This window comes from Mycotypha africana (assembly GCF_025528875.1).
Source record: "Mycotypha africana strain NRRL 2978 chromosome Unknown BDF20scaffold_1, whole genome shotgun sequence".
NCBI lineage: Eukaryota > Fungi > Mucoromycota > Mucoromycetes > Mucorales > Mycotyphaceae > Mycotypha > Mycotypha africana.
The window spans coordinates 3432961-3458050 of NW_026515725.1; the positions used below are offsets into that span (position 1 = coordinate 3432961).

Here is a 25090-nt window from a genome sequence, read left to right on the forward strand (position 1 = left end):
CATATTTCCTTGAATCGTCCACATGTAGTCCCTTTTGAGCAAAGCCATTCTTCATATCATATGAAAGAAGGATAAAAGCTGTCAGTTATAAATAAGTACAGTTAGCCTTATTACTGATGCAAAGATATTGCTTTGATATCATTCAACATGATGACCATCATTCAGCCATGTACAATTGTTCACAAGGAACTTTCATTAAAGAAGCCCAGTTTTCTATCAGTTAGCATTTATCTGGATGCTTTTTTTTTATTCTGTCTAACTTTCTTTAAGAGGTGAATACAGCTATGACATCGAATAAATCAAGGCCTCCTTATCTGAGAAAAACGACACTCGTGTTCCGTAGAGTTTATTTACGAATACGATCTTCCTTTCTGTTTATCGCTCAGTGAGCTCTTTTTGACACCTGTCTGTTGCTTTTCCTATTTCATGTCATCTTTTCTCAAAAATCAAACCGTTCAGAAAGCCGTTCAAACAATGGATATTATGAATGAGCAACACCATCAGCAGTCAGTCTTTCATCATTGAAGTAGCAGCAGCAGAAAATGGTAAATTGTATGAAAAAAAAAAGAGTAAACATTTGCAGCCAATCACGGAATCATAACCAAAGAGAGAGTACATAACGTGAAAAGGCAAAAAAAAAAAAAAAAAAGGAAAAGATAAGCAGGATTTAGAGTTGGTTTTGTATTTATTTGTTATTATTAGTCTTTATCTTTTTCTTCTTTTTACTTTCTTCTTTTTTTTTCACATTAACGGTTTCTCTAACATACCTTCTCTACCTCTACGCTCTGCTGGGAAAAATAAATAAATAATGAAAGATCAACCTAATGGTTACAAGCAATCTAACCAGACAAATGGTGACGCCTTCGCTGTAGATCCTACCATAAGACAGAAGACGCCAACGAAACAAGATGAACAAATCAAACAGCAACAGCAGGAGCATCAACATCATCATTTCGTGGAGCGTGTTGTATCTCTTCCCCTCGTCAAAGAAAGTGTTGATACAGCTCAAACATTCGCCAACAAGACCTTTTTGGGACGCTTTGCTATGAATTCAGCCAACACCACGCTCACCACGCTCACTCGCTATGCCTCAAAAAGCCAACCGATTCAACGTTATTACCAAGATTATATTCAGCCCCATGTAGAGAAGGCCGACTCCTTGGGTTGTCAGTCGTTAGACTATGTAAAAGCCAAAGTGCCTCTTATCAATGAACCCAGCTCACACATTATTTATGTGGTGGTAAAAGAACCTTCTTCTAAAATTATCGACGGCATCAAAGTTAAATTGGATAACACGATTGGTACTGTTACCCATCCTGTATACCACTTGGCCAAAACTGCAAACAAGAAAATCACATTCGTGGTGGATAATGTGGAGGGCGTGATAGACAACTATTTACCTCCTTCCTCAGCCCACAACAACAGTAACGACGAAAACAATGAAAAGAGTGAAGCAGCTGCACAACAAAAGCATGAGCAGCAGCAGCAGCAACAGCATTACGATGGCTCCAACCGTAATTTATTGAATGGCACTCTTGCTGTTGAACAGAATCAAATGAGACGACTCTACGACATTATGAAGCAAATTCCTTCTCGTATTTCACAACAAGTTCAACGCTCCAAAAGCGATCTCGTCCTTTTCATCCAACAATATTCTCCTTCACGCGACGACACGTCTGCTTTATTGGAAAAGAAGAATGCCGCCGTTGCCGTTGCCGCCTCAGAGGGACATCCTTATTTGCGCAGATTAGCCGATCAAATCAAATACGCTCAAGATACCTTTACTAATATCATCCGATTCTACAGTAGCAATGCTCAGGAACGCTTACCTGATGGGATGAGCTCTTCCTTCGAATACACAAATGCTCTGATGACTGGTCTGCGTAAATCTATGGAAAAATTTGTTCACCATGTGAAAACCACAACAACGGCTTCTACCTATTCCGCTGCAGATGCTGCAGTACCTAACTGGTTAAAGAAAAGAATTCAGGCCACCCTTGAGACGACGGCTCAACAGTTGAAAGCCTTACAAGACGAAATTGCTAGAAAAGATATCAGTTACACAGAAAAGGTCGGCTTCCTCAAATCTGGTCTTCAACAACAAATCGCGCCTTTATTTAACAACCTTACTTCTACGATTCTGACCTACATCAACCAGGGCAAGGAAAAAGGTCAAGCTTATTTGAGCCATTCTTATAACCATTATGAAATGAGCCAGAAGGTCAAGACACAATAAGATAGGGAATTTTACCCAGTATAGCAGGCTGTTGTAAACTGGATATTTGCGACTGACTTGTGCATCCATAAGGTAAACATGACATAAGTAGTTGGTAGCACACTTTATATTTGGATATCTCTGCCTATACGTTTCTCTCATACCCTTTCATTTTATACGTTAAAATAGCTGTCCAGCTCTTACTTTGTGTCTAAAAATTAAAACAACTACAACTATCAATTATGCTATATATTATTATATAGTAATATGTTTTGCATTTATTTTCATTGCTCGTGATGCTTTTCTTTATCATTATCACTTTTCGCTTTTCTTTTTTTTTTTTTTTTTTCGTTTATAAAGAAGAAAAAAAATATATATATATATATATATATAAATAGGATCACGACTATTTTTTTTTCCTGTGCGTTTTTTTTTTTTTTTTTTTTTTTTTGTTTTTTCGTGCATCTCTTAGTGCATAAAAAAGACCCTCTTGAAGGGCAGTTATCGTATCGTAAACTCATAGGGTTCAAGTATACCGATAGCATTCCTGCCTGCAAACCTCCAACGTGCTGATTTTCTTTCTTTAATTCGCTTCATTGTCGTTGCCGAGTTGGTCATTGACAACAGGTGGTGTTTCAATCATGACATTGAATGCACCGTTTTTGCCTCTTTCAGTAACAACGACCTTTTCATCCATTCTAAGAGGTTTTGAAGAGTCTGTAGCCTTTACAATCAACTTTAACTTTTCTAGTTTGCGCTTTCTATCCATATTGCAGGCTTCAAATGTGACTACTGAAATACCACAAAAGGAACCAACTGCCCAGTTAGCAGATGTAGGGACAGAGCGCTTCAATGCGAAACGGATGGCACCCATAGTTACGCCGCCCACTATGTCGGTCAAGTAAAATAGCATTAGATGAAGCACTGCCAACAATTTTGTATCACATTTCCTTTCTTCTTCTTCTCTCCTCCATCAGTACCTATGCCATAAAGTAAGGAGTTGCGTGCACATGGGATCTTGTTGATCTCTTTGAAATCGTCGAGCTTGACAGTCTATTAAGTTGATTGAAATAGGACGGGTAAAGAGTGAGCTGGCGGGTTTCTTTCTCAACGTGATGAATTACTATCTTTGGTTGAAGCTTTTCCGAACTTTTCTCTTTCGATGCTATACCTTCAAGGCATCGATATAGCCAGGTTGACCTTCGGAAGGTGATGACATATTTTATTTCTGAGGGGTTTTATAACTGAAAAGAAAATACATGGGGTGGACAACAGCATAAATTTCTGGAGAAAAAAGGGAAACACCTAGCGAAGTGTCAATGCGGGGAGTTTTAAAGAATTTGTCTGTTGCACCATCCGATCGTGTCTATCAAAAACTGTAATAAGATCATAACTGTATGTGCATAGTAGTAGTTGGATGTATGTCAAGTAGGCTCTGGTTCCTTTTTGACACCAAGACCTATCTCCAGGAATGAAAATTTCTGGTTTATTAATATTTCTTTTTTTGCGTCTCACGAAATTAATTTTTTGCATTATTGTTTTTTCGCTTCAGATTCGAACTATTTTCAAAAAGAAATAAGACTCTTTCATTAGATAAATTGGACAAATTTGGCGATTTGTTTTAAGCACTACTAGAATTAAATGGGACTTATGGCAGCTGTTCAGCTTAAAGCACCTTTAGGAGTGGCAGCATAGCCTACATAACCCTTCTTTTACATATTTTCGTCTTAAAGCTCCTTTTGAAGAGCCAAAATATAGACCTTATTGAATGTAAAGCTCTGTTTGCACATTCTGTTGAGCATACGGAAACAGATAACTTTTACGCCATTCCAATACATCAAAGAGTAATAGAGTGATAATTGTTGTCATCTATACTACTCTCACTTTTATCTCCTTTTTTTTGGTTTATTCATCTTTTTCTTTTTTTCTTAAAAGTTACTTAGATTCGTACACTCTTATGACACGGCATAAGCTCTATGCTGAAGCTGAAGCTCTCATTCATGAAAAGAAGAAAACAAAGCTAGCTGCTCTCGATGATGAAACTGCCGAAAGTTGAAAGAAGATTGAGAAGTATGAATTCCTAGTATTGCTTATGTCTACTGAAAACTTACAATATACTGTAAATATTGTATTAGGCCAAAAAACCAAAGATTGCGACAGCGTTGTTAAAGGTAAGAAACGTGCAAAACAGACATTCTTTTTTTTTTTGAAATCTACCACGCTTCCAAATAAAGTTCCGATAATGTATCGGATCTAAGTAATATACCGAGATTTTGTCCCATATTTACAATGGGTAATCAGCAGGAAACCAAATATCATTGATAAATGATAGAGTAGGATCTTCAGAGACTAAACGCGAGTATACATCTTATCAATAATATATCCAAAAATATTGTACTCAGAATCCCAATTCTTTGTTCTTTAATCTGAAAATCACCTCAATGCTGTCCGAAACTGAACCGAAAAGACTGACAAAAAAAAAATAAAATAAAAAAAAAAGTGGTTCCTGAGACGGACTCCCAGACTTTACACTCAGCAATGATACAGCAGCAACCAGGAATCATTCCCATTCCTATTTTCCTCAACATTCCAGCGCTTAAGTGACATTACCGTAACGGCTTTATCTATAGTCGTTATCCCCCAGCTTAGCATGGCCATGTACTCATGTCCTATCCACAAGCATTTCAAACCAAAACGATGTCCAGCCAAGTAGACAAGCCGCATTATACTTTCCTCCATCCATTAGAAAAACTTATTGTGCCTTACCTATGCGATATTGCAAAAGACAATGAGGCTCTTAGAGCTTAGATTAGTAATTCCCACATAGTTCCTTTCGTAAGCAAGTCCAATTAAGCATTCTGAAATGTTATTCATTGTTCTTCAAAATACCGCGTATGCCAGTAGTAGGCTCTATTGTCAATATCTGAAGCGCAGCTTAATATTCTCGGTGGTTTTGAAAAGAGGGTATGGTTGCAAAACTTAATGAGGATGGCGAGAAAGGCTTGTAGCACCCAAACTAAAGATAACAATATTACAATGGTTGAGTCTATTCTATTTGTTCATTGTTAGGCTAATAGAGGCACTTAAGGTTGTCATCCATCTAAGCTTTTGTCCAGTTATATACAGGTCTACGCCTAAAAGTCGGACCTTCTTGTCGTGTCCGCTCGGCCCCGCACTCGCATAGCCGAAAGTGTCACACCTCCTCACTCAAATATCATTGGATAAACGGTCGCTGAATGGTTACTAAAGAGGATAATGAACAGCAGCCAATAAGCGCCCAATATATGATTGGTTCAAATCAGATAAAGCGTTGTGACTTAATTTGTTATTCTTCTAAGTGGGAAGCTTGAGATGAGAATTTTGACATGTTTATTCAAAGCAACCCTCTTTTTTTTTCTTAATTTTACTTTTACTTTTTTAAAACCGTATATTCTTCTAAACTAAAGGATTTCTCTATCCATTGGAAATATAAGATATATCATGTTGAGAAGAACGTTGCAAAAGAACTTAACAAGGGCTAATTTGTTCCAAACAGCCTTCAAAACAGCCCCATTGTGTTCTCGCAGATGCTTTTCTGTTCACACTACGCAACAGCAACAGAACCAGGCACAAAGCGTTGAAACTGTGCAAAGCAAAATAGGTATGATTGAATCCTCTTACAATGCGTTTTGCTTTTCTTGAGGAAACAGTTTCTTCTATAATCATTTCTTACTAATTCCTTTACATCCTCTTACCATTTTTTGATTTGTAATCAAACCACTCGTTATAGATCCTACTACTACTTCAACTGTAAGAGATTACAAAAAGCCAATCTATCTTGACATGCAAGCAACAAGTCCCATGGATCCCAGAGTTTTAGATGCTATGCTTCCTTATATGACTGAAATATATGGAAATCCTCATTCTAGAACACATCAATATGGTTGGGAATCGGAAAAAGCAGTTGAAAACGCTCGTGAAGTAGGTTTTTACAATAAAATGACATTTATATCATTGGGAAACCCTTGCTAGAGAATTGGCTTGCTTACTCATACATTTCTTCTCCCTTATTCTTTGTCGGCATTATACAGCACGTTGCAAAATTGATTAATGCTGATCCCAAAGAGATCATTTTCACTTCTGGTGCAACTGAATCCAACAATATCAGCATAAAGGGTGTTGCTAGATTCTATAAAAATAAGAAGAAGCATATTATCACTTTACAAACTGTAAGTATTGTCATCTATTTTATCATTCTCTTCAGCCAAAAAAAAAAAAAAGTTATCTGATTACTAATCTGATCCATCTGATAAAATAAATAAATATCAGGAACATAAATGTGTTTTAGATTCTTGCAGAGTTTTACAAGAAGAAGGATTTGATGTCACTTATTTGCCTGTTCAAGAAAACGGTCGTGTTGATCTGAAGACATTAGAAGAAGCTATTCGACCTGATACAGCACTTGTATCTGTAATGGCTGTCAACAACGAAATCGGTATCATGCAGCCTATTGCAGAAATTGGTAAATTGTGTCGATCGAAGAAGGTATTTTTCCATACCGATTGCGCTCAAGCTGCCGGTAAAGTGCCATTGGATGTCAACGCTATGAACATTGACTTGATGAGTATATCTGGTCACAAGCTGTACGGTCCAAAGGGTATTGGCGCTGTGTATATTCGCAGAAGACCAAGAGTGCGTTTGGAACCTGTCCAAAGTGGCGGTGGCCAGGAAAGAGGTTTGAGAAGCGGTACTGTACCAGCTCCTCTCGTCGTGGGCTTCGGTGAAGCTTGTAAAGTGGCCAAGGAGGAGATGCCGGTAAAAATCTGCCCTTTTAGTAAATATGTCATATGTAGAGGAAGGAATGGAAGAGCCCAGGATGAGTCGGACCTTAACTGGGTACCGCTTGAAATTGAAACAGAGTGAATAGTTACGATTGGTTTATTATTGATCAAGCCTTATTCTTCGCCTTCGTTGAAAGCGAGGAGTCTGGTAGTAAGGTTTTCACCATGATTTGTGTGCAGGGGTTCTGAGGCTACATTTCCTTCCTTACATATGACATCCTCACTTGTAGATGATGAAGGATTTAGGTTACTAATCTCTCTTTCTTTTTACAAAATTATAGTATGATCATGAAAGAATTTCCAGGTTATCAAAGCGTTTGATTGAAGGCATTGTTTCTAAAGTAGATAATGTTCATCGCAATGGCGACCCTGAATACGGCTATCCTGGTTGCGTTAACTTGTCCTTCGCTTACGTTGAAGGTGAATCATTACTAATGGCCTTGAAGGATATTGCATTGTCTTCTGGCTCTGCATGTACTTCAGCATCGCTTGAACCTTCTTACGTACTTCGCGCATTGGGTGCTGATGATGAAATGGCCCACAGTTCTATTCGTTTCGGTATTGGCAGGTTCACCACTGAACAAGAAATCGATTTTGTTGTTAACAAGGTCACTCAACACGTTGACAGATTAAGAGAGATGTCTCCTCTTTGGGAAATGGTAAGAAGCACGTTGTATTAAATCTAGAAATTACTTGCGAACAGCTATCTAATTCCGTTTTCTGTATTAGGTTCAAGAGGGTATTGACCTCAAGTCTATTCAATGGTCACAACATTAAATACAAATGCCGGTCTCTACGCAGCTGCTTTACAGTGCATTAGTTTATACTTTTTTTATTTATAAGTTTCATGAAAAGAAATAAATTTTCTGATACATAGAGATACCCAGGCCTTCTTATGAATGACGATAAAGGAAGACAGTTGGACCTATTTTTTGATGCTGAGATTGTTTATAGTTCTCCTTAATAAGCCAATCCATGCGTTTTGCTCTGCTTCAGTTCGTGTTCTCATTGTATATACTCGCTTAGTGCTCCCACTACCATTGTGGTGAAGGGCAATAGTGTTGTCGCTCCACAAGCCTGCACCACCGCCTTCTACAAAATATTCACAAGTGCAAATTTCAAATCCATATACTGTTGGTGTGGTTGCAGCAATACTATTTTGTCGTTGCTCTGATGTTGGTTTTGTCTCTAATGATGCTTTGCGTATCCTGAATGCGAATGGCTTCTTAACCTCTGAGGTTATCTTTGCTACAGTCTTAGGTGATAGTGGCATTATCTCTGCCTTTTTCAAACGAATCGACCCTTTATAATGCAATTTTGTTGGAGAAGTTGTCGTAATTGCATCCTGATGACTGGTTACTTTGATCTTTTGACAATAAATGAGAGCATCACTGTATAAAAAATAAGTTCTTGTGTCTGTTAAAGAATGTGGATTTGACTGATCCACTTTCGTGAGCAGGCCAGAAATATACAATCGACGCGTAGGTGACACATGAATAGGAACATCGTGGATGAACCGAGATACTTCTAGAACACGAAGATGACTTATTCTATCTGCGATACTGTCTCTCATAGAACACATAAGAAATGCTGTATGATGAGTCGGGTTTTTCCTTTGCATGCTGCAATGATTTTAACAACATCGAATTGATGATACTCACGCTTGTTCCATCTGCTTCACGATCTCGGTATATTTTTCCTGTATCTTCACTAAAGATCTGTAATCTGGATGCGCAGCTTCTGTTGCTTGAACAAGTTGGTTTATATACGGTTCGTATTGAGAGAACTTTTGCATAGGAAGTTTAAGGTAGGTGAAGAAGTCCTTCAGATTGGTTGATTGAGTTTTTGACGCGCATTCCTAAATTGAACGAACCTGAGAATTAGCGTTTGGTCATAGTGCTATAATATACGTACTTTGTTTTGTACATACATCTATCATTTTACAAAAAGATGTAGATCTTTTATATAAAATATCTAAAGTTAATATTACACTAGGGAAATTGTCGACATATCGTCTATAGGCAGACAATTTGTCGTACTGGAAAATTTGATCAGTCGATGGGACCGAGTCAGTTCAGTCAAAATTATAGAACTTACAAATTCTGCAAAAATATCAGAAATAAACTGCGTTGGGCCCCACATTTCAAGCCTGCATATGTAATTTTAGTTTTCTTTCGCCACAACCTTTGCTCTGCTTTTCTTGTTACCTCTCTTTTGATCCGCGGTAAAATACTTCTTGTGCCTTTGTGATGTCTTTTGTTATTTCAAACTGATCAATGAGGGACTGCTTGGAGCAAACATCTGAATACTTGTGGAAAATATCGTGGTTTTGTGATGATTCGCAGATCCAATGCTCTATAGGTTCGAGATAATAAAATAGAAAGTTCTCTAAATCGATGATATATTTATCTTCGGTGAGACACATTTGTTGAATGATAAATTGTTTTTGTGCCACGTTCTTTGCTGCATTCACAAATTGCGTCTCTACGTTTAAAAATTTGCAAACGCTATGGTTGATACCTGACATACACAGTAATTTATCAACGTTCTAATTATTTACCATAAGGCCCAGTATCTGTTTCGTCGTTGAAGGCCTGGTATACTTCATCAATTATGGAAAGATCATCCAATAACTGAGACAAATAATTCGTGTCATAAGAATCAAAATATGCAGGAGAACGAACAAGGAAATAGGGATCCTTTTCGCTAGAGTCGTAGGATTTAAGACTTTCTTTTTCACTAGAGCTTGTTGCATAGCTTTTTGCAGATGTAATTGATTGCTGACGCCATAAATCGTAAGAGTAAATCTCATTTTGCAGATCTGCTAAGTTAGTCGTCATAGTTGGCTGTAAAAAAGGGATATAATTTCGATCGATCTGTATCCGAAAGTTAGGAGATGGTATTTGAGAAAAAGGGCAGAAAAGTTTAAAGAGATGAAAGAGAGGAAATACCGAACGAGAGACCTAATATTAGACGGCAGGTTCCTTATTTCAATAATATCATTCATGTCATAATTAAGGATAAGATAATAACAGAAAGCTTGAATTGTCAACTTTGATTTCATAGATTTTTGGGAGTTTGGGAGAAGTTGTGTGTGCGAATAAAAGTCTAGTTGGAGGCATTGTTACATAATAGGTTCGTTTTTCCTAAAATATCTATTTTGTACTTTTGTTATAGAATGCTTCTCTGAGGATGGGAATAACTTTCCACCTGATAAGCAAGTTTCCACTGAAACTTGTTGTTGAAAAAATCTTAACTTTTCATATCCTACATTTAGGCTTATCGGGCAGACACTTTAAAGGTGCAGTCGCAATACAATTTTGTCAACTCAAATGTATCGTGCAAAAACAGCCATTATACATCGTACAATAAATCTATTCCAAGCAATTCTTGTTTTACAAAAGTATTACCTTTAATTCGCAATCCCTCATCTCTGTGTATTACGCTACCTCTATTTTCTCTTTGCAACTTCGTTTATAATTGGTCTTCACGTTTTACACAACCCTGGTTCGTTTGTTTAGCAAAAGTTGGCCATTCCGTTTCAAAGAAATGAAGACAAAAACACATGATAGAGTTGGATTTTCTTATTCAAGATTATACGCAATAATTTTCCTTCAGATATGAGTGTTACCGGATGAAACATAAAATATAGATTCGTTAAAAAGTTGTAAGAAGAATACAGTGAGGATATTTAATTTAATCTTCCAGTTTGTCCTTATACTTGGTCAATAAAGCTTTTCAAAACTATTAACCGTATTACCGGTAGGTTTTTCATATATCTTCTCTTCCTTAAACTGTTGAGCTTACTTATATGCGTATATTTAATGAAAGAACCAACGTGAGCTACGCAAAAAGGCAGTCGTTCATGGCCATAAGCAGTGCACATAATGCGTAATGCAAAAGCATAAAACCAATCCTAATGAATGAACGAGTACAGAATTATGTAAGATCCTTTGACTATGTAACAGCTTTACCTTATGTAATCTTCTCGAGATTCTTGAATGAAACGCATAAAATCTTCGAGGTACCTACTATGTGAACACAGGCTGACAATCCTCCAAGGTCGAGCATGGACCACCGAAGTGTTTCTTATTCTGTGAAAATTTGAGTTACGTAAAATCCATGTACTCTCTCGTTTTGTCCAAAGTAAGGCTTTATTTACATTTGAAATGTCTTTGTTGGAAGTCTCGGCATGAAACCGTTAACTGTGATTGTTATGATAGTCCTTAAGAATACACTCTACTTGGTTCAAGATAGTTCTTTTCAATAGTAAGTGGCTGCTTCTTTGACAAAATCAGAATTAAACCAATATTAGTAAGTTTTACTTTATGAGTTAACTTTGGTCACTTATTTTTGGTAACACATGCTATGTCGGAAGTTACTTACTCATCTGAGCCATTTCCTGAACTTGTAGGTCGTTTGGAAGGCTGTTTGTTCTTCCCGTACCTACAGCAGCGGATGTTTGCTACCTAGTTTGAAGATTTTCACAGTGAATATTCCAATGGGGATACTGGGTCTTCCGTTGCTACAAGAAATATATTACTTTTCTCTTTATAGTTCAAGGATGTTTGGCTCCTCTACTATAGCGTATCACTTTTGAGAAGAAGAAACATCAATCCCTAATTCAATACAGTTATAAAATGCAATAGATGCAAGACACATTACGACCTCACTTTCGATACAATATTAAATCTTTCAAATCTGAACAAAGAGATATTCTATTGATTGGTATGCGGGAAATGTCACAGAAAGCAGCATGTTTAATCATACGCATGTAAACAATTTTGACGAAAATTATTACAACGTTATCATTCAACGATATGTACTTGCTTGGTAGATAGCTTCCTTGACTTTTATAATGTAACTGTTAGGTGTTCAATCGTATCCGTAAGTTGGTGACAGTTTGGAAAAGTAAAGAGGGTTAAAACGTAACCAAGTATTGATATCAAGTGAAGGAATTTTCTTATTTTCTGTTTCCATGAAAAGAACTCGTTACTCCTCATCAATGATGCTAACGAGATAGTTGCTTCAAGAATTTGATTCTACATCTGACTTGGTTAAGTTGTCCTTGTCCTGGTTGTCGCTATACCTGACATTTGTCGCTCGTACATCTAGCAGCACTAGCATAGTGGTTCAATGTGTACTTTGGCTTTTAAAGCTGTTTAGACTCCGCTTAAGAGTAGAAATTGAGTTTGTTAAGAGACTAAGCATATCCAAGTGAGCTTCTCTCATAGAACATCTCTGTTTTGCGTTAGATATGCCGATCGAAGTTGTACCGTTGGGGGCTGGTAAAGATTCAACTTCTTAGTATTCAAAAAGAGAATACGAACAGGACTAACCTTCAGCTGAAACAGGTCAAGATGTCGGCAGAAGCTGTATTCTTGTGACGATCGGCAGCAAGAACATTATGTTTGATTGTGGTAATTTTACGCCTACACTTCTCAATTCAATTTTAGATTAAAGCTCTGAATGATATTCTCCCTATAATATTAAGGCATGCATATGGGTTATCAGGATAGACGACGGTTCCCTGACTTCAGTTACATTTCAAAAACTGGAAACTTCACAGATATTCTCGATTGTGTAATTATTTCTCACTTTCATTTGGACCATTGTGGAGCGCTTCCTTTTTTCACTGAAATGTGTGGATATGACGGCCCTATTTATATGACCCACCCCACTAAAGCTATTTGTCCAATTTTACTGGAAGATTATCGTAAAATCACTGTAGAGAGAAAAGGAGAGAGTAACTTTTTCACATCAGCAATGATCAAAAATTGTATGAAGAAAGTAACACCTATCAATCTCCATCAAACCGTCAAGCTCGGCAATGATATGGAGATAAAAGTTTATTATGCAGGTCATGTGTTGGGGGCAGCTATGATTTATGTACGTGTTGGACAAGAGTCTGTAGTTTATACGGGCGATTATAATATGACACCAGATCGACATTTGGGCAGTGCATGGATTGATAAAGTGCGGCCAGATGTTTTAATCACTGAAAGTACTTATGCCACGACAATTCGAGACTCAAAGCGCTCTCGTGAACGTGACTTTTTGACCAAAGTGCATGATTGTATTTCAAATGGTGGCAATGTGCTTATTCCTGTATTTGCTTTGGGAAGAGCACAAGAGTTGTGTATTTTGGTCGAATCTTACTGGGAGAGAATGGGATTGGATGTACCGGTATACTTCTCTACAGGCTTGACGGAAAGGGCGACTGAGTATTATAAATTGTTCATCAATTGGACAAATCAGAAAATTAAGTCGACCTTTGCGCAAAGAAATGCATTTGATTTCAAACATATCAAAACCTGGGACAAAGCCTATTTAGAATTGCCAGGCCCGATGGTTTTGTTTGCTACACCTGGCATGCTTAATGCAGGTACTTCGTTACAAGCCTTTCAAAAATGGGCACCGGATCCAAAGAATATGGTCATCATGCCTGGATATTGTGTGACGGGTACAGTGGGAGCAAAAGTCTTATTGGGGCAGAAGTTGATCGAAGTTGATAAGTTCACAAAAATCCAAGTCAATTTGCAAGTGAAGAATTTATCATTCAGTGCGCATGCAGATGCTAAGGGTATTATGCAATTGATTCGTATGTGCGAGCCCAGGAATGTTGTTCTTGTGCATGGAGAAAAAGGTAAAATGGAATTTTTAAGGAGCAACATTATGAAAGAATTCGGTATACCGTGCTATATGCCAGCAAACGGTTGTAGTATCAAGATGGAGACAACAAAAGCCCTCGATGCTAGAATTAGTACAGACCTGTTGAAAGCGATATTTCAGTCGGCAACATCTCGAGTGCCATACAATCACGCCAATACTGATCATGAACATACAATATCTCATCAACCAATTACATCTGTTCCCATCAATGCTACCTTATTAATGCATTTTGACAATAATAATAATAATGCCATAGAACGCTCGACAGCTCCCACAATAGACATTGTACAGTCATCCGAAATCACTGACGATAAGTACTTGTCAAAGCAACGAAAACAATTGTATTTTCAAGTGGAGAAATCTTTCGAAGTATCGTCATTGTTGTCAGATATGGCACATACCAATACAACTGTAGACGATGTACAGAAGAGGATGCTGGATTTATTGCAAGTAGCCCTAGTGAAAACTGTAGGAAGGAAGTGTTCGATCGAACGACGAACAACAAGTATTGTAATCCGCAGTGTAACTTTGTGGTTATTGAATTCTCAGTCTATGTGCATTAAGTGGAGCTTTGAAGATGAAGATCTGGCCAGTTTCATTTTAGGAGCAGTAAATACAGTCTTATATAATGATCAACAGCAACAGCAACAACAACAGCAACAAAATATGGTGGTAACATAGTAGATGCCCGTATGATTTTTATTTGGTGATGCGCTTGTGGAATAAAACAACTTTTTTTTGCGTTTCTTTTTAAAACTCGTCAATTGGTGTACATGTTGGTTTGACAGTAAAAAAAGCGTGTAGAATTCTACAGTCGCGTTTAGCTGATAACACTTTGTCAAAGGCTCCACTTTTTGAAGATACCTGACACCCTACTAGTTCCTTAGAAGGAATCAGTCATTTGTACGTTAAAATAACTTGCCGTCGTTACCTGTACTTTCTTAAGCCTCTGTGTTTTGCAAAAAAGGAAAATTAAAACCTGGATTTGAATCAACCTTTTCGGGATAAAAGACTTAATGGACTCTGTATATTACTATAATTAAATTCAATCTTTCTCGCTTTTTACAGTTGTCTGCATTTTTTTGAGTGCGACTGTCCTCATATATATGCATTGGCCCTTTTTCTCTGACAATAGCAAGTAGGAAGCGATGGATTATTTTGCTAAAGTTAAAAAAAGGCCTCCAACAAGCGCGGCACAATTGGCGCGGTTCCATAGAAGCTGGGAATATATTCATGTAAGAAGGAAATGCCAGAAGAAAGCTTTAGGTTGTACAGCAGTGATAGCTGAAATCCTTAGATTCATATCCGATGAATCAACGAATTTTTAGCGCGTCTGTTTGGTAGAAGAGAGAAAAGCCAAAATTTATGTTCAGCAAACTGACATTTCGAGCACTTTACGACAGATGGCAGATCTACTGGTAGATGAGGAAGCACGCGAAGATGAAAATACAACAGGCCCTTGTATGGAGTATTTTCTTAAAAACAGTATATTGCAATATTTGGTTGATGCAGCAGAAAAAGAAGATTATCCAATTGGTCTTCGTGGAGAAATTATTCAAATAGTGGCAAGCATGATCAATTGTTTAAATGACCGATTCCTAGTGCATAATGCTGTGCATACGCCAATTGTCAAACTGTTGAGATTTTGCGTGCTACAAGACGATCAAAAGGGAATGTACACTGATGAGTTAGTGGATCTAATGTATGCTATATGCTCGAAAATACAAGGATATCCGGCGTTGTTGAACATTTTTTTCTTTGATAAGAACTGGCTGACAACCCCGCAAAAAAAGAAGCATGCTTTCCCCAAAAGCAGCATTGATGAGAAAACGGAAGCCGTTAACAAACCACATAGCAATGGGTGTAAGGAAGCAGCAGCAGTTGATGACGGCATGTTACAGCAATGCCCCAGTTTATTCGGCACTAGTCGCCCACCTGATTATGAGTTTTTGCTCTTCACTTATCTGCTTCGATTTGCTCATTGTGAAGGAAAAACAGGCGATTATGCTCGTACAGGATTATTATTCATCATAGAGATGGCAAAGGGTCAGTTAGGTGATTTTATCCTAAGTTCTGATTTTACAACTGTTCTGGCTGCCGGACTTGGTGCTTTATATTCACAATTACCAAGGAAACTGATAGTAAACGGTAAAATGGACGACATTTATACAAATGTTACCAGTTATCTTTTAAGTCAGCAATTTGATAGCAATGGCAACAATACGAATAACCCTAAAAGCATCGGTGCAGAAGATTCCAACTCTTTTGTTTTCAGATGTCAGCTGGACTCGTTTTTGAAAACACTAGAATTTTGTCAGGATGTCATTTCGCGTTGTCCTAACGCAAACATATGCCGTTCACTGCTAAAGGATGTACGTAGCGTATTTTTGGAAAACATACTCTATCCGTCTATCCTGGAATGTTCCGATTTGGATGGCTCTACGGTGGCAGTGATAACCTATATTGATTTAATGTTACAGACAGTAGAGCAAAGTGAACTATCAAAAATGCTTGTAGAGCTTCTGATGGATGATGAGCAACAGCAGTTGGATCTATCTACCGCTATGGAGCAGATAGACATTCTAGAAAAAAATAGCGAGATAAGAAGAACATCAAAAGCTCATTTTACGTTGAAAGATTTAATCTTCAGTCGCTTGAAGTCTAAAGCACAGCCTACCGTCATTGCTACGCTAAAATTGCTGAGGACATTATTGAGGAAACACTGCGTACATGCAAATGGCTTAATATCAACTTGTCCAGATGTAAATAAAAACCAAATACCTATTTCTCAACACTTACGCGAAGTGGAGTTGTACTACTCACTTATTAGTACAATTGACAATCAACAAGCGTCAAAGATTCTGTCTCAAGGCTATGGAGAGTACTTGCACGATTCTGAGTTTACTATCGAAAACGACAGTTGTTCTAAAAGTAGAAAACGTACCACAGGTAGTACGTACGCCAGCTCAGATGAAAGCAGACCACAAAAGCAATCCTCTATAAACAGACGAAGCTTCAAGTACGGACAACGCCATTCGACTGTTGAGCAACAACAACAAAACGAAAAAGAGTATACAGCGAAATTACCTGATAAAGTACCTATAAGACATCGTTTCCGTCCGTCCGAACCACTCTTACAGATTCTGCTAAACCTGCTTGCACATTTCTTTACGCAAAGTATAGAATTGAACGTAGCCTTGACAGGAGTCATTAGCGCGCTTGCTCTTTGCCCCTATCGAAGTTTAGAAGGGTGGATTTCCTTCAGTGAAACTGACAGAATCAGTCAGGATGATACTTTACGCTCGATATCAGATAATCAAATTGTTATCAGTCAAGCAAAAAGAACAGGTTCCAACGGTGTTACCTCAATCAATTGTAACAGCAAACTACCTGTCTTCACTGACAGTGATGAAGAAGATGATTGTTCTGTCGACTATGAAACTGAAAGGAAGGCGGATGAAAAGACAATACCCACTACCTTTAATTCCTATCCTACATTTTTCACCGTATTCCATACACTTATACAGCAAGTAAATGCTTTTTATCGCACAGAAATTGCAGATTTCGATAATTTACTGAGAGAAAGACGTAAAGCACTGCTGACTGGACAGAACTATTTAAAAAATGAACATGGCCCCGCCTTTCGCAATAAGAAGACCACAACACCTTTAAACAGTTTAAGAACAGGAGGTCTTAACCCATCATCCTTTGCTGCCAGTTTTACAAAATCTTCGTTTTTCAATCATCAACCATTTTCCTCAACATTCTCATCATCTCGAATTACCCCCTCAATAAACATTTCCTCATTGTCAGCACAGACAACATCAAGTATTCGAACACAAGGCAACACACAAAAATTACCTACTACACCCTCAACCGTCAATATAAGCACGGTTCTCAACGATACTGTATCTCCGCTTTCATTACATGTAAGGAAAACAGCACACACGCTCATACAGCCCTTAGTACCTTCTCATTTCAGTGAAGTTAATACTATCGGTGAGACTGTTGAAACTATTTCACATTTTGATGAAGTAGGAAGCACTCTAGCGGTAAACACTACTGGATTAGATGATGAACGCAGACAATGGCCCGACGGAAACACAGAAATTAGCTTATCGATGCTGTTAAATAACGTTGTTATCCTTGAAGAAGCTATCAAAGAAGTCTTGGCAGTATTGCAAGTTAGACGTAGCTCAGGTGTAGATTCTGTTCTTTATACTTAATATGATTCAGACAGAATATAGTAATAAATCACATAACTTAGGCTATTATCTGTATTCCTTGAAACAAGATGAAAAGCATGCTTTGACCTGAGTACACAATGTGAATCATAAATTTGTCTGTCAAGTACATCAAATCGTCAGAGTACAATAAATCTGCGAGCTGACATTTGGGCACAAATTAAAAAAAAAAAAAAATGAATTGCGAAATGTTTGTGCGAGTCTGTGTGTGCGTTTTACAACTGGCTTTGGTAGATGACATTCGAATAAAGTAAATGACGTGCTTCGACTTTGTGCCATCTTTATATGAAGTTACTCGGTGTATTAAATGATGCCATTACTAAACATTCTAGCACCATCAACCATTATTTTACTTATTTTTTAGGGAAAAAAAGAGATCTTCGACTTACAAGGATATTAAACACATAACATGAATCTAGCATATTGTAACAACGTACAATTTAGGCTAATGAAAGAGATCAGAAATATTATAATTTTGGCATTTTCGCAATAATCGCGAATAATTTTACTTCCTGAATAATCAATATATATACAATCTACTTTCCATTATACGTAACTATTGTGTACTTTCTCCTTATACACTTAAGTATTATAAGAACTTTTTTCTTTCTGTTCTTATCTTACTTTGCTTGTCTTTGTTCCTTTAACTTAAGTGTTTTTCTAGAAGTGTCAAGCGAATACTCAAATGTATCAGGCTACCAGTATAAAACAATCAGACAAGCATCTTGTAATCGAAAAGAGTGAGATATCGTTACAGTCCGATGATAAAATCAGTGACCTTCCATCCTTACAATATTTGGATGAAGACATGGAATGGACAAACGAGGAGGAGAAAGAAATTGTGAAAAAGCTGGATAGACGCTTGCTGGTTTTTATATTGATAATGAGTTTCGTTTTAAACATGGACAGAACAAATTTATGTGAGTGGAAATAGCAACAACCAAAAATTGAAAAAAGCCGCATTGCCTTATATAACAACCGCGTTCGTAGATAGTAATCCATTAATACCTTACATTTGTTTCCTATTTATTATGCCCAAAAAAAAAAAAAAGCCAACGCAATATCAGATGATTTAGCAGCGGATCTGGGGTTTACTAATGATGGTGTTAACTTAAGTATCCTGGTCTACTTTGTAGTATTCACCGTCAGTGCATTTATCTCGAGCACAATCGGAAAGGCAGTCGGTACTCATCTTTGGATTCCAATTTTGATGACCTCTTGGGCTATTGTCACTTGGGCGCATTGCCTTGTTCACGTAAGCATTTGTTATATACTTTTGCTGCAAACAATAGCACCGCCTAGCGTTTAAAGTAATTGGTCACATTTTGATAGACTGTAAATGTAATAACACATTGCTTTTCACACAATTAGAATTTCGCTGGTTTTCTGACTGTTAGAATTTTAATTGCGGCTACAGAGGGAGGTTTCATTCCTACTTGTCTAACATATATGACTAGATGGTATAAAACAACAGAAATGGCCACAAGATTAGCATGTTTTTGGGCGGCTCAAAACCTTGCCTCAGCATCCTCGGGCTTGATTGCGTTCGGTGTCTTCCGTTTAGAAGGTACATTGGGCCTTGAAGGTTGGAAATGGCTTTTCATTGTTGATGGTATAATTACTCATGTCGTTGGATTTATGGCATTGTAAGTAATACAGCATTTTTATAGCAGAAGTAGCTATATCAGCTTCCACAAGTGTCATCTCAGAATGCTTTACATTTGACCATTCATAGCTTTTACGTGCCTTCGTCGCCAATGCGAACGGCTGGTAAGCTAAGAGGAAAGAAAGGCTGGTTGACAGAGAGGCAGAGCAGGATAGCTACGTTAAGAATCTTTCGAGATGATGAAACAAAGAGAAGCGGCGATAAGCATGTTAGCCTTAAGGATATACTACAGGCAGCCACGGATACCAATTTGTGGGTACATCTTATTATTACATTTTTAGGGTGAGTCAGTAACTTATTTTCGCAAGTCCATATTTGAACTTTTCCCTTTTTTTTTCATCTTACTAACTTCTCTTTCTATTGCAGTCAAATGCATGAAACTCCCATTTATAGCTATTTACCTTCCATCATTAAAGATTCAGGATTTGCAACTACAACGGCTAACCTCTTAGCAGCCCCTGCTTATATCATCAATCTCATTTTCTCCGTAATTATCGCTCATAATTCTGACAAACGCGGAAATGTTGCTTTGCATGCTATCATCGGTAGCGCTTGGGCCCTACTTGGCGTCTGCTTATTGGAATTTTTGCCTGATACGGCTGACCGATGGAGTTTATATGGCGCAGCTCTATTTGCAGCCTCAGCGCCCTCTTGGCACGGAATGCAAATCGCTTGGATGTCTGCAAATTTGGCGCCTAATGGAAAGCGGTCAATTGCATTGGCTGCTGTAATAGCATTTGCTAACATAAATGGTGTACCTGGGTCGCAATTATATCGTAAGTTAGATCGTTTTATGGTAAAGATACTTCTTTATGAACAAAAAGTCTTATTATTCTCTTGGACATGTAGAGGCGGCTGATGCACCAAGGTTTAGAAAGGGCAATCAAATCATTATTGGCCTGCTGATTGCTACCATAGCCTTATTCCTTCTTCAAAGAACAAGATATGTCTTTGTGAACAAGTGGAGACAGAAAAGATGGAACAATTTAAATGATAACGAGAGACAAAAATACCTAGAAAAAAACGAGCATGAAGGAAATAATAGATTGGACTTCATTTACAGATTATAACAACTATATACCTATCTACACAAACTTACACCATCATGGACAATTAAACATACAAAAGCTTAAAATATATGGAGTATCCTTTACCCATCGGCTCGTACGCTTCGCCTTTTTTTTTTTGTTTTTTGTTTTGGCAAACGGTTGCCCCTTATCATCCATATGCAGCATGAATGTAACCTGAAAACTGACGCCCTTACACAACATCATATGCTAATATAAATAATTAGTCTCGCATGAATAGTTTGAAAATGCCCCTGAAAGGGCCAAAAATCAAACCAATCTAAGCTTATTTGAGGATGGGCGTAAAAATACTCAATTTGGAAAATTTAAAAGCATGAATCTGTTATTCAGACCTGTATAAAAATACAAACAGACTTATTTACCATCCCTTTTGGCGTTTTGTTTCTTTTCTACTCTTCACTTTTGTGATTTTTTTTCCCCGATTCTCTTTACGCTCGTTTGCACCTGCACATAGAAACCTCATGCTCGCTACACCTACTTCTCCCAATTTCGATTGTCATGCTCCTGTCGCTGGCTGGTTATCTAAAATGATAGCGTTGCCGTTTGGTAGAAGCAGATGGGTGTCCAGATATTTTGTTTTACTGGATTCCGAACTACGTTATTATAAAGATGAGGTAATAGCATCAGATAAAAAGTGAGCCGATATGGAAAAGTGTTACTTACATATCAGCCTATTATAATGTTAATAGCACTTTGATACGCCAGCACAAATTCTTAACTTACGTGAGATAAGCCGAGTCATCCCCGCTGGCAGCTCACAATACCCCTATTCTTTCCGCCTTGAGCCGCTAGAAGTCAACGAAACAAAACGCTCTAGCATTCAACGACCTTCTTTCATAAATAATCGTAATAGCAAGCCATGGGTAATTAATTGCAAATCAGAACTGGATAAGCAGCACTGGATGTCCGCTATCAGTATAAGAATCATAAAATATTCCCCTTTGCCTTCACCTAATACACCTACGGATGAGCTTCCTGCACATAAGCGCTCAAAATCCGATGCTAGTGAAGACCTTGATAATACTGCCATCTTTATTGTTTCATCTGATTTCTATCGTTCACCAACTGCCCCTCTTCGATGCATAAATCCTTCTACCAATAGCAAAATTGTTTCCAACACAAAAAGTACAATCTCCATCCATAACAAAACTATAACTTCAACATCTACTTCGTTACTAGCCAGGCGAAACAAGAAACTGCTTCCTATCAAAATATCCTCTCTAACATACGATTTTAAAAGAGACACGAATGCACGCGCAGAAGACAATTTATCAAATAATTGTACCCCTCTACCTTCTCCAACAGGTGCTGTTCTTGACGAATGTACTATGTGTAATTCTACTAACCCCCTTAATTACAATAATTCAACTGATACAGCTCTTGTCAAAAAAGAAGAGTACTGCTGTCAGATACCAGAACTAGGAGATACACGTTCTACATCAACAGAGGAGCTGTCACCAACATATACATTGTACAAAAGAAAGTTCTGCTTGTAAAATTCATAGTTCTTGTAATAGAAAGGGAACAATCTTAATAAATAAACCATAGCTATTGCATTGCACAGTATCGCCTTTGAGAGCTGTTGTTCCTTCATACGATATTTTTTACATTGCTTTTTGTAAAATATATTATTCTAGTAGTTGTTCTCAATTCAGTTGTTTATACATGTTTGAGGAAATGGTTGCCTACGCTTGTCTGTAAAAGACGAATCTTAAATGCGTGTTAAAAGAAACTTTTGTAGCCTGAGTAGCTTCAGGGCAAAATCGTGAAAAAAGAAGAAAGCCAGGCAAAACTCTTTTCTTTTGGATTTTTTCACGATTTTGCTTTGGTTCGGAAATAGATTTTTACCTCAGGGTCCTATAAACTTGTAGCACTGCTACCTTCTTTCTGCTTACCAGCGTTCAACATAAACTGCTTTCAGTATAGAGAAACCTTATGTCGTATTTTCGCTTATAATCGGCAATGGTATGTATTCGTAAGTGTATGCCTACTTTATACACTTTGGTCCAGAATTAAGTCAGACCACATAAACGATAACGTAATTAGTTGACGACAGCAAGCCAAGTCATTAACATAGCAATGAATCCTTAAAAACAGTTCTTTATGTTTCTCATGTTGCCCTTATCGATACTGGCAAGGTTTATCGTGGTTAAATATTTACTTTATCATTTAATAATATGATGGAATAATTATACATCAAGAAAGCTTCCATGCATTCTTTACGCAGACGTTTCTTATGTGGTAGTAGAAGTAGCTTTTCAAGAAAAATATTTTATTGAGAGTTCCATTTGCATTTTCGCGAAATAACGAAGATGCAAATGTAAGGACACTAACAATGTCGCTATTTCTTTGCTTTCCTATTCTACGTCCACGATACATACTGTTAAACGACCCTAAAGACTTTTGAAGAAGGTTTTACGGTAAAGCAAGATCTTCAAAACTCAAATTCTTGCCATTTTCAGTCTTCTTCAATTCTTCAAGGTCAACCAGGTTATATCGTTCAGCATAAAGCGATTTATAAGCGCTCTTAATAGTCACTTCAGAGACACCAGCAACATTGGCAATATCACGAGTTGATTTAGGTTGACGAAACAGGTAAGATACGAGATAGATGCAAGCAGCAGCAACTGAAATAGGCGACTTCCCTGCTAACGTACCCAATTCTTTTGCCCGTTTCACTAAATCAATACCAGCCTTTTGCACATAGTTTGGTAACTGAAGATTAGAGCAGAAACGAAGCATAAGATCTTCAGAATTCATAATGGAGGTATTAGTTTGTAACTTCGATTGGAGTGACTTATAACAGCGACCAATTTCTTTCTTTGGCACACGAGTAAGAGCGCATATTTCTCGAAAGGTACGGCCGACTTTTTCTTGACGACATGCTATGAAAATACAGGCAGCAATAATAGCATCACTTGATTTGCCCCGCAGTAATTTCTCGTCTTCCACTCGTTTATATAATTGTTTAGCTGTATCACTGACAATCTTAGACAGTGAAATGGAATCACACATTGCACTGATCTCTTTGTAGGCTTGGACAAGATTCCGTTCGCCTTTAACAGCAGTTGCACGGCCATGAACTTTGTTCAAATCCTTTGCTGTGCCACTACCACCATCTCTTCTCGAAATTACTGTATCCAGTTGATTACCGTCTAATAATGGATTTGCCGCAGCACCTACACGAGAAGGATCCTAATAGTTATAGGAAAAAATAATGATAAATAATGTTTTAGCAACTGCAGAAAACAACATGTCGAAGAACATACATCGCCTTCGTCATTTGCGAAAGTTCTCCACTCAGATCTCGTATCGATAATACGATCACCAAGGACTAGACCACAATCACCACAAACAAGATCACCAGATGCGAATTCCTCAACAATATGTGGAGGTTCAATTCTACAATCCGGGCAAATTAACCTCACATTGAGGTTGGGTTGAAATTGTTTGGGTTTTTCCTCCTTCAGTTGAGGATCACGCAAAGGGAAAGGAATTGCAGTTGTCATGTTATTGGTATGGGTTGAATGAAAATATAACAGAGTATTTACAGAAAGGCTTTGAAATGACTAAACGAATGATAATGAAAATGTGCAGTAGTTGATTTGCAAGAATAAAATTTGAAGATGCTGGTAGAAATGCTGCTGCGAGATGCTAAGTTACAAGTGCCGATGAATAGGAATTGCTTGTTTTTGTGAGTTGCGCCTTCTCTTCTTTTCTTGGCCGTAAACTAAAGAGTTGTCCTCCTAGGAAAGAAAAAAAGAAGAAAGTTCACAAATAAAGAAGAAAAAGATGAAATCATGGAAGAAAGTAGAAATTGTTTTTCTTTATACATACCAGCACCTTTTGGAACCGCCCTCGGTCATTGGTCAGCTGTTTATTCCCGCCTGCCCGACGGCAGATCTGACCTATCCGACGAAATGTGAAGAACTAAAAAAGAAACAATTCTTAACAGCCTTTTAAATCCATCTGATCTACTGTGCAGCTAGAATCCAGTCCGAAGATACGTTCAACGCAACATTTGCAAAATGCTGAAAAAGGAGTGGACTATATGTCTTTGGTTACATTCGATAGAAAAGACGAAAATATTTGGTTTGCAGTTATTGAGAATTGTTTACCTTATGTGAAGTAGAAGGGTAATAATAATGAATCAAGTGTTCAGAGCCAAGTTTTCTGGTAATATACTTATTATACTAGTCATATTCTTATTCTTTGCCCTTTGCTGATTATAATGGTTTGTTCTTATCCTCCAACAAAAGCTACAACAAAAGAAAACGTACACGAAGCCATGAACAGCTTAGGAAAGCTGAGTGAAGCGAAAGGTAGATTTGGTTTGAACACTCAAGAGGGCGACGAGAGCACTCGAAATTTAGCATGGTCCACAT

At 37.6% G+C, this 25090-nt stretch overlaps 10 protein-coding genes across 10 annotated transcripts; 6 read left to right on the forward strand and 4 right to left on the reverse strand.

Annotated features, from left to right (window-relative positions):
- The first annotated feature begins 732 nt into the window (after positions 1-732).
- On the forward strand, positions 733-2582 carry BDF20DRAFT_847949 (uncharacterized protein). The gene is made up of 2 exons (XM_053079835.1): positions 733-2308; positions 2405-2582. The coding sequence occupies exon 1, from the start codon at positions 809-811 to the stop codon at positions 2234-2236; it is 1428 nt and encodes a 475-aa protein (XP_052941307.1). The 5' UTR covers positions 733-808; the 3' UTR covers positions 2237-2308; positions 2405-2582.
- Positions 2583-2624: 42 nt separating this feature from the next.
- Positions 2625-3480, reverse strand: BDF20DRAFT_847953 (uncharacterized protein). Its single transcript, XM_053079836.1, has 3 exons — positions 3387-3480; positions 3196-3268; positions 2625-3103 (listed from the first exon to the last, which is right to left on the reverse strand). Exons 1-3 carry the CDS (start codon positions 3432-3434, stop codon positions 2799-2801), a joined length of 426 nt encoding a protein of 141 aa, XP_052941308.1. The 5' UTR covers positions 3435-3480; the 3' UTR covers positions 2625-2798.
- Positions 3481-5695: 2215 nt separating this feature from the next.
- BDF20DRAFT_812334 (cysteine desulfurase) lies at positions 5696-7715 on the forward strand (the record flags this gene model as incomplete). Its single annotated transcript, XM_053076770.1, has 5 exons — positions 5696-5855; positions 5985-6175; positions 6286-6423; positions 6524-7009; positions 7317-7715. The coding sequence occupies 5 exons, from the start codon at positions 5696-5698 to the stop codon at positions 7713-7715; spliced, it is 1374 nt and encodes a 457-aa protein (XP_052941309.1).
- A 245-nt stretch (positions 7716-7960) lies between these two features.
- Positions 7961-9875, reverse strand: BDF20DRAFT_909739 (rho guanine nucleotide exchange factor; the record flags this gene model as incomplete). The annotated part of the gene is made up of 6 exons (XM_053083627.1): positions 7961-8597; positions 8697-8893; positions 8966-9073; positions 9133-9184; positions 9243-9519; positions 9596-9875. 6 exons carry the CDS (start codon positions 9873-9875, stop codon positions 7961-7963), a joined length of 1551 nt encoding a protein of 516 aa, XP_052941310.1.
- Positions 9876-10878: 1003 nt separating this feature from the next.
- On the reverse strand, positions 10879-11809 carry BDF20DRAFT_832040 (uncharacterized protein; the record flags this gene model as incomplete). The annotated part of the gene is made up of 5 exons (XM_053078501.1): positions 10879-10951; positions 11010-11187; positions 11422-11481; positions 11505-11560; positions 11709-11809. 5 exons carry the CDS (start codon positions 11807-11809, stop codon positions 10879-10881), a joined length of 468 nt encoding a protein of 155 aa, XP_052941311.1.
- A 483-nt stretch (positions 11810-12292) lies between these two features.
- On the forward strand, positions 12293-14388 carry BDF20DRAFT_812315 (beta-lactamase-like protein; the record flags this gene model as incomplete). The annotated part of the gene is made up of 2 exons (XM_053076768.1): positions 12293-12323; positions 12530-14388. The coding sequence occupies 2 exons, from the start codon at positions 12293-12295 to the stop codon at positions 14386-14388; spliced, it is 1890 nt and encodes a 629-aa protein (XP_052941312.1).
- A 234-nt stretch (positions 14389-14622) lies between these two features.
- Positions 14623-17933, forward strand: BDF20DRAFT_921809 (Retinoic acid induced 16-like protein-domain-containing protein; the record flags this gene model as incomplete). The annotated part of the gene is made up of 2 exons (XM_053084668.1): positions 14623-14942; positions 15036-17933. The coding sequence occupies exons 1-2, from the start codon at positions 14856-14858 to the stop codon at positions 17931-17933; spliced, it is 2985 nt and encodes a 994-aa protein (XP_052941313.1). The 5' UTR covers positions 14623-14855.
- Positions 17934-18989: 1056 nt separating this feature from the next.
- BDF20DRAFT_847991 (major facilitator superfamily domain-containing protein) lies at positions 18990-20816 on the forward strand. Its single transcript, XM_053079837.1, has 4 exons — positions 18990-19206; positions 19323-19597; positions 19687-19899; positions 19984-20816. Exons 1-4 carry the CDS (start codon positions 19162-19164, stop codon positions 20474-20476), a joined length of 1026 nt encoding a protein of 341 aa, XP_052941314.1. The 5' UTR covers positions 18990-19161; the 3' UTR covers positions 20477-20816.
- A 204-nt stretch (positions 20817-21020) lies between these two features.
- Positions 21021-22342, forward strand: BDF20DRAFT_847995 (uncharacterized protein). Its single transcript, XM_053079838.1, has 2 exons — positions 21021-21319; positions 21395-22342. The coding sequence occupies exons 1-2, from the start codon at positions 21167-21169 to the stop codon at positions 22199-22201; spliced, it is 960 nt and encodes a 319-aa protein (XP_052941315.1). The 5' UTR covers positions 21021-21166; the 3' UTR covers positions 22202-22342.
- A 778-nt stretch (positions 22343-23120) lies between these two features.
- BDF20DRAFT_832045 (cyclin-like protein) lies at positions 23121-24214 on the reverse strand (the record flags this gene model as incomplete). The annotated part of the gene is made up of 2 exons (XM_053078502.1): positions 23121-23900; positions 23975-24214. The coding sequence occupies 2 exons, from the start codon at positions 24212-24214 to the stop codon at positions 23121-23123; spliced, it is 1020 nt and encodes a 339-aa protein (XP_052941316.1).
- Between the last annotated feature and the right edge of the window lie 876 nt (positions 24215-25090).

What these genes read in the sequence shown, in the direction of transcription:
- BDF20DRAFT_847991 (XM_053079837.1), top strand. Translation starts at nt 19,162, where the DNA reads ATGACCTCTTGGGCTATTGTCACTTGGGCGCATTGCCTTGTTCAC. An exon ending in GGGCGCATTGCCTTGTTCAC is followed by an intron (nt 19,207 to 19,322) that starts GTAAGCATTTGT and finishes TCACACAATTAG; the next exon opens with AATTTCGCTGGTTTTCTGAC. An exon ending in CTTATTATTACATTTTTAGG is followed by an intron (nt 19,900 to 19,983) that starts GTGAGTCAGTAA and finishes TTTCTATTGCAG; the next exon opens with TCAAATGCATGAAACTCCCA.
- BDF20DRAFT_847953 (XM_053079836.1), bottom strand. Translation starts at nt 3,434, where the DNA reads ATGTCATCACCTTCCGAAGGTCAACCTGGCTATATCGATGCCTTGAAG. An exon ending in GCTATATCGATGCCTTGAAG is followed by an intron (nt 3,269 to 3,386) that starts GTATAGCATCGA and finishes TCAACTTAATAG; the next exon opens with ACTGTCAAGCTCGACGATTT. An exon ending in CTCCTTACTTTATGGCATAG is followed by an intron (nt 3,104 to 3,195) that starts GTACTGATGGAG and finishes TGACCGACATAG; the next exon opens with TGGGCGGCGTAACTATGGGT.
- BDF20DRAFT_847949 (XM_053079835.1), top strand. Translation starts at nt 809, where the DNA reads ATGAAAGATCAACCTAATGGTTACAAGCAATCTAACCAGACAAATGGT.
- BDF20DRAFT_847995 (XM_053079838.1), top strand. Translation starts at nt 21,167, where the DNA reads ATGCTCGCTACACCTACTTCTCCCAATTTCGATTGTCATGCTCCTGTC. An exon ending in TACGTTATTATAAAGATGAG is followed by an intron (nt 21,320 to 21,394) that starts GTAATAGCATCA and finishes TAATGTTAATAG; the next exon opens with CACTTTGATACGCCAGCACA.